The sequence below is a fragment of the Protobothrops mucrosquamatus genome, unplaced genomic scaffold, assembly GCF_001527695.2.
Source record: "Protobothrops mucrosquamatus isolate PMUCROS unplaced genomic scaffold, P.Mucros_1.0 scaffold_199, whole genome shotgun sequence".
NCBI classification, from domain to species: domain Eukaryota; kingdom Metazoa; phylum Chordata; class Lepidosauria; order Squamata; family Viperidae; genus Protobothrops; species Protobothrops mucrosquamatus.
The window spans coordinates 1,185,032-1,192,469 of NW_015386275.1; the positions used below are offsets into that span (position 1 = coordinate 1,185,032).

The 7,438-nt window shown below is 39.2% G+C and overlaps 1 protein-coding gene across 1 annotated transcript in view; it reads right to left on the bottom strand.

The window, feature by feature from the left end:
- Positions 1–7,438, bottom strand: part of PCBP3 (poly(rC) binding protein 3) — a 65,083-nt gene that overhangs the window by 42,781 nt on the left and 14,864 nt on the right. Inside the window, exons 4-6 of the mRNA XM_015825429.1 lie at positions 2,427–2,543; positions 1,402–1,533; positions 50–54 (exon numbers count right to left, since the gene is read on the bottom strand). Coding sequence (XP_015680915.1) covers positions 50–54; positions 1,402–1,533; positions 2,427–2,543 — 254 coding nt within the window. The remainder of the gene's footprint in view (positions 1–49; positions 55–1,401; positions 1,534–2,426; positions 2,544–7,438) is intronic.

The window sequence follows — 7,438 nt, forward strand, 5'->3', positions numbered from 1 at the left end:
TGTGTGTGTGTGTGTGTGTGTGTATGTGTGTAAATCTATAAGAACCAACATTCTCTGGGAAATGATAAAAAATTAAAATAAAAGGTAACTAAATAATGGATAAACAGCGGTGTTGCTAATAGGTTAGAGTAGGAACAGCGCATGAGTAAAATAAAAAATAAAACACAGTGATAAATTTGGCATTAAAAAGATATGAATATAGGCATCAAGTTTGCCTCTTTCAGGTTGGCATTTAATAAGCACAAAGTAACTACCCCACCTTCCTTCCTTGTTTCAGTGACCAAGGCATGGAGGCAGCTCAATGAAAACCTTGGACAATGAATTGAGAGGGTAGGATACTATCCTACTTCAGTAACCTGGTCCAATACCCTTTGGTTGGCTTTAGAGATTAAACCATCCAGGCCTTTGAATTGAATCTAGAAATGGACAGACATCCATGGCAGATTTCAATGGATTAGTATTAACATGATCAGATTAGCCACTCTCAGATTACTGTCTACTGCTCATTTTGGATCAATTTTATTTTCTAGACAATTTTAAACATAAAATCCAAACAGAAGATTATAAATCATAGAATAACTATTGCAATATACTTTTGTCCATGTTTTAATTGTATATTATCTGAAATCATCAAAAATCACTCTGCTAACCTGGGCTAGCCATACCATTAGGCAGAGTCAGGCAACTGTCTCATGCAGCCATTGTAGACAATTGGCCATCACTGCTCCTGCCCTCTGGAACAGCATCCCCCCCAAGAGACAAATGGCACCCCCTCTCTTGTGGTTACAGAAAGCCCTTAAGACCTGGCTCTGTTTCCAGGTCTGGGGTTAATGTGTTTGTGGGGTTCCTATTACGTTTTCTTGGCTGTTTTTATGGCTGTTTTTAAGCCAGACTTTCCATTTTGTTTTACACTTTTCATTGTTTTAACTATCGGTTTAGATTTTGTAAATCACCCAAATTTTACTAGAATGGATAGCCTTAACAAATTTAGACAAATAAATAAAATTAAATTACTAGTATTGTATTTTTGCTGGTTCCACAACAGTGTTATATAAAACAGAATGGAACAGCTGGAGGGCAGTTATTCCCAGAGAATGTCCAGCTAATTTATTTACTTCTTTTAACATATAAATAATATATTTATAATTGTAGTTTTGTCATCAATATTAACACCATTTCAATTCAGCACAGATGAACTTAAATAGATTGTGGCCAAATGAAATTTTCTGTAAGTGGAAATTCTTGCCCTCAGAAGACATGAAGATTTTCAGTGATTCCTGCTTCACTTTATGACAATTGACTTCATGTAGATTTATGAATTAGAGAGGTTTAAAGATCAGTCTTTCTTTTATTTCTCATAGAAAATAACTTTCTCTGCATATAGGGAAATCAGAGACTTACCTCTCTGATTTCTTTAATCTTGGAGCCTCCTTTGCCTATTAATGATCCACATTGGCTTGCTGGTACAACCAACCTTAATGTAACTGGTGGCTTACTTGTAGCTGTGCTGTTACTCATTGAGTTGATTATATCCTTTGGGAAGGAAGGGAAGGAGGAAGTTAGAATGGTACTTTATTAGAATGAACCAAGCATTTTTATCACATTGTGGAACTGTGAATGAGCAAATAGGAAAATAGAATTGGTTTTCTTCTGCCTAAGTTGTTAAAACCAGCAGATTTTTTACATCTAGGAAATTTGTATCTTACATTTTACAATACTTCTTCATCATTACCATTATTACACATTTAGGACAATGTCAAAGGAACAGAATATGAACAAATTAAAAGAACTATTTTGTATTAATGTCCCTAGTACATTAAAGAGCTTGATGGCTCAGTGGTTAAAGGCGCTGAGCTTGTCAGTTGGAAAGCTGACAGCCTGGGTTCAAGACCCAAGCACTGCATGACTTGCCCCATTTCCTGCCCACCTAGCCATTCAAAACTATGCAAATGCAAATAGATAGTTACTACTTTGGTGGTAACGTAACAGCATTCCATGCTGTAGTCAGGCTGGCCACATGACCACAGAAATGTCTTCAGACAACGCTGGCTCCCACAGCTAAGAAATGGAGATGAGCACTGCCCCATAGAGTTGGACATGACTAGACAGGGGAAACCTTTACCTTAATGTTATTTTGCAATGCTAATCTCCTGAAAAAATGGCTGTATAATTGAGTGAACAAATATTTTTCAATCTGACATATCCTGATATACCTATATCACAACAAATTCTCTGGTAGGGGTATTTATTAGGACCATTCTTGATTCCAGACAGATCCCAAACCAAACCATAATGAAATGATAAGTCTGGTGAATATGTACCAATTGTCACTATTCCTATAATATTTTTTTTTAAAAAAGCATTTTGAGGAGTTTTTCCCAAAAAAGAGTCAGTAGAAAATAAACATTTCCTTAGATGTTTCTTACCTCTTCAAATTTATAAGCAATCATTGCAAATGCTTTGAAGATGGCATCAGTAGGGCCTGTAATGGTCACAATCCTTTCTGGACAGTTTCCTTCTGAGATATTGATTCGTGCTCCACTCTATAATTGAGAGATCACATCTCGTCATACATATGGGGATGTTGAAAATATAGTATACTTGAGGGAGTTTCCGATGACATCGCTGCAACACGGGCGCAGGGGAATGAAGCTCCGTTCCCCAAGCCCGATTTCTACCAGCTTTGGGGGGGGGGGTCCAATAGGACTGAAAGTTGCCCCGTACAAGCGACTAGCCAAAGGGAGAAACTTTGTAGATTGTGGGCCAGCGGTAGCTGACCTGTTTGATCCAAAGTAGCCCTCGGGACCAGCAGGAAGAAAGGCTGACCGCACCCATGTGGTCAGCCAGAAGCAGCTGATTGTTGGAGACAACGAATACTAACAAGCGGAAAGCAAAACAGCTGATCTAACTGAGACTACTTTTCTTACCTCTGTACAAGCAAAAACTACCAGTTCTGGAAAAAAGCACTCAAAAGCAAGAAATCCCCAAGCTTTAGGGAGGGGGGGATTTTTTCTCTACCCCTCCCTCCTGAACTAGAAGTGGCGATTTAAGCTTGGGGAAATTAAAACTGACTTATAACAATATTCTGAAGACAATTGAGGGATAAAAGAAGGATAATTTGGGAAACTTTTGCATTTATAAATCTTTTTTTTATTCCTTGTTTGGAAACCATTGGATTTTAACTTTTTAACTTTTTAAAGTTTGGTGGGAATGAACATCTAATGACATCTAGTGGCAAAACTGAGAACTACATTTAACTTTGCTTTTTTTATTTATTTTATTTTATTTATTTTTTTATTTTATTTTTTATTTATTTTTATTTTATTTTTATTTTTTTTATTACTATTTTTTTATTATTTACCTCTCCTATTTGTTGGGAGACTATTGGATTACAAATTCTGATTTACTTGGTGGATTTTAAAGTATGATTAAAAGATAAAAATAAGCATCCCCAATCTATCTAAAGTTGGAAAAAAAGGAACTTCTGCTTCTGCAAGTCCAGTTTATCAGAGATCAATTGATATAATGCTCCAACAAGAAAAGGCTAATAACTTCCAAAAGGAAACTCAAGCGACATTACAAGCACTTCAAGAGGCAATCATTACTCATATGGCGGCTACAACAAGAAACCATGAGGAGATGAAAAGTGATCTTGATAAAATGAATCAAAAAATTAATAACATGGACTCTCAATTTGAAAATTTTAAACAGACAGTTACAGATAACCAACAAAGAATCCAAAAAATAGAAGATAAATCAACTGAGGTTGAACAGAAATTAGAAGTCTTAAAAGATGAAAATCAGAAATTGATGCAAATAAATGGAGAACTAGAAGGCTCGATAGCTGGGATAGAGATAGAAGGAGCCTCATATTTTTTAAGATTTCAAAATATAATGGAAGATAAGGAAGAGGATCTCCTAGACTTGATAACGGAATTATTGGCAGATGCATTAGGAATTAGGAAACAGGAAATGGAAGGAGAACTAGATCAGATCTATCGAGTCAACTCAAACTATGCCAGAAGAAATAAAGTCCCCAGGGAAGTACATGTTAGATTTCTCAAAAGATCTATAAGAGACGAGATTCTGAGAAGAGTAAGAGATGAACCTTTGAAATAAAAAGAAAAAGAAATAGTAGGCCTCAAACAAATCCCAAGGAGAATAAGAGAATCCCGAAGAGAATACTAGTTTCTAACTAGAAATTAATTGAAAAAGAAGTGAATATCAGATGGCTGATTCCAGAAGGGATTTTAATCTAATGGGATAAGAAAAGATATAGATTGGATACGCCACCTAAAGCAATGGAATTCTACGACAACCATAGAGCATTTCTGGAAGGAGGTGATTTTGAATCTGGTACAAAGAGAGAAACAAAGAAACAGGAAGAAATGGCAGTAGAAGAAGCAGTCAAACCAAGAGAGGAGGAAGAAGTTAAAAACACATACACAGAAGAAGGAGCAAGACCAAGAGATCAGAGACAGATAAGATCGACTAGAAGATTAAGACCTAGATATAATTGAAAGAGATGTAGAAGGAGAGTGGGATTTTGTCAATGAATATAAATAGACTAAATTCTCCCTCAAAAAGGAAAACATTCTTTATACGACTACAAAAATTAAAAATGGATATAATTTGCCTCCAAGAAACACATATTAAAAGAACACTATAAGTTGTTAGAACAACTGAAAATTGGTAAACTTCACTTTGCATTAGCACTTCAAAAGAAAAGAGGAATAGCTCTATACATTAAAGAAACGATGAACCCTAAACAAATTTATGCAGATGGAGAGGGGAGGATATTAATGGTGGAAATAATGATGGATCAGAAACAGATATTGATGGTAGCAATATATGCACCAAATGATAAACAATTTTACCAAAAATTACATAAATATATTAGAATTGAACTATCAAAATCTCTGTATAATGGGAGACTTTAATGCAATAACAGATGGAACTTTGGAGTATAAAAGTGCTAAACAAGGGAGGAAAGGAGGAAATATATTACCTAAAGAGTTTTCAAAAATGACAGAAGAACTCTGTATCCAAGATACATGGAGAGAGAAAAATCCAAAGAAATTACAATATACATTTTGCTCAAATAGACATAAATCATGGTCTAGAATTGATATGATATGAACACCTTTGGAACTTAATATGATGATAGAAAAAATTGAGATAGAAATTTATGTTTGGGCAGATCATAACCCAATAAAGATGAAACCCTTCTTTTAAAAACATTACTCATTGTTTTTTTAACCACATGAACCCAGACATTATACTGTTTGCTAAATATTGAGAATGTTATTTGAAAAAACCCTAACCTCAACCCCAACTCTAACCCTAACCCAAATCCCAACCCCAATCCCGACCCCACCTTATTCCTAATCCTATAAAAACTAATGTAACGGAGCTGGGGTGAGAATGGGGTCGGCTGAGAGGTTTTGCAGGAGCCCTGCCAATCCGGCAGGGAAATGAGGAGCTCCGGCAGCCGCTGTTGGGCTGGTGGTGGGGCGTGGCTCGGAGGAGGAGGAGGAAGCCAACGGGGAAAAAAAGAAGAAGGAAGGTGGTGAGTTTGGGAATCAGGAGTTGGTTTGGTGAAGAATTAGCCAGGCAAAGAGAGAGAGTAAGAGAGTGGGGCTTTGTGTCCTTTTTCTTTGTTTTTTCGTTGCGGGCAAGCTGAACAGAGAGAGAGGGGGGAGAAAGAGAGAGGGAGAGAGAGAGAGAGAGAGAGTGGGGGGAGGTGAAGCCTTTTACTGTTTTTTCATTGTGGGCAAGCTGGACGGAGAGAGAGAGGGAAAGAGAGAGAGAGTGGGGGGGAGGTGAAGCCTTTTACTGTTTTTTTTTTCATTACGGGCAAGCCGGACGAAGGGAAATAGAGAGGGTAGGTTAGGGAAGTTTTATTTTTCCCCTTCTCTGGAGCAAGCTGGAAGAGGCAAAGGGGGCAGAGAAGGGGAGGATTATGTGGAGTGAGGGCAGAGAGAGATGAGGAGAGTGGAGAAGGAAGGTCCCTGCAAGTTCTAGAGAGAGATTGACCACCTTCACACCACGCAAGCTGCTGTTACCAGAGGCTGACTACCATTGTCATACGCAAGCTGCTGTTACCAGGGATGGACTACCATCAACTTATGAAGGTTGCTGTTACCAGGACTGATTACCATCATCATATACAAGCTGCTGCTACCAGGGATGGACTATCATCGACTTACGCAGGCTGCTGTTACCAGAACTGATTACCATCATCGTATACAAGTTGCTGTTACCAGGGACCGACTACCATCGCCCCCTGTAAGCTGTGACTGCCTGAGATCGACCATAATTATTCCATGTGAGCTACCGCCAAGAGAGATCGACCATTGTTGCCTTGTGTGAGTGTCTGCCAACCATGACTGAGCATCACTGCACTAGGTGCCTCGGTTAATCAGAGGTGCCGAAGTGAAAGACCCCTTGGACTGGCAGCCAGGTCAAGAGAAGGCCAGGGGGGGCTTTAGTGGTCCCTATGGGGTGGTGCTACACATGGGGGCTCGTCCGGGATTTCCTGTCTGGCCTTTTCTCTTTTTAGAGGGAGGGTGGGTAGCCTCACATAGGGATAGGAGTCAAATGAGCAAAATGGACTCCACCACTGTTACTAAGTGATGTGAGGACCAGAATAGTGAAGTAAAGTCGAGTGTAGTAATTGATGTCCCTGATGATGTTTGGCCAGAAGAGTGAATTCTACAGACATTGAGGACCCTTGTCCCTGATCAGAGGGTATATGTGGTGGACACAAGGATGGACTGGGACTTTTCCCATTTTTATGTGCTGTTGGAGTGGAAGAAGAATATGAAACCTGGATGGAGCAGGCAGTACAAGCAGTTGAAGAGTGGGATATACCAGATGCTCAAAAGAAGCAGAGGGTCAGAGAAAGTTTAAAGGGCCCTGCTGCAGAAGCTATCAGAAGTCTAACGTTGAGCCAAGGGCATTTTACTGTATGTGACTACCTCTCCCTATTGCATGACAAATTTGCTGAAACAGTTTCTAGCTTACTGTTTTGCTTTGAGCATATGTATCAAAAGAGAGGCGAAAAGCTGTCTGAGTATATAAGATGGCTGAACAAATTATTATACCAGGTTGTAGAAGGGGGGGCTGGATCCAACTGATGTGGAGCAAGCCCGGATGGAGCAACTTTCCCGGGGTGCTTTAGCCTCGGATCCAGTCTGAAATCAAATAAAGACTGAAGCTAAAGGGAGTATCTGGGGGTATTGTGAGCTCATAAGGAGAGTTAGGGTGACAGAAGTGGTAGAGGAGGCCAAAGAGGCTACAGCCGATTTATCATCAGGATGGCCCCCAGGCATGGAAATGAGGAAGGGTGGAGAGGCTGACAACTATGCAAGCTCAGATATCAAACTTAACCAGGATGATGGCCTCATGGGTGGCAATGGGTGGTTTGCCTCCAAAT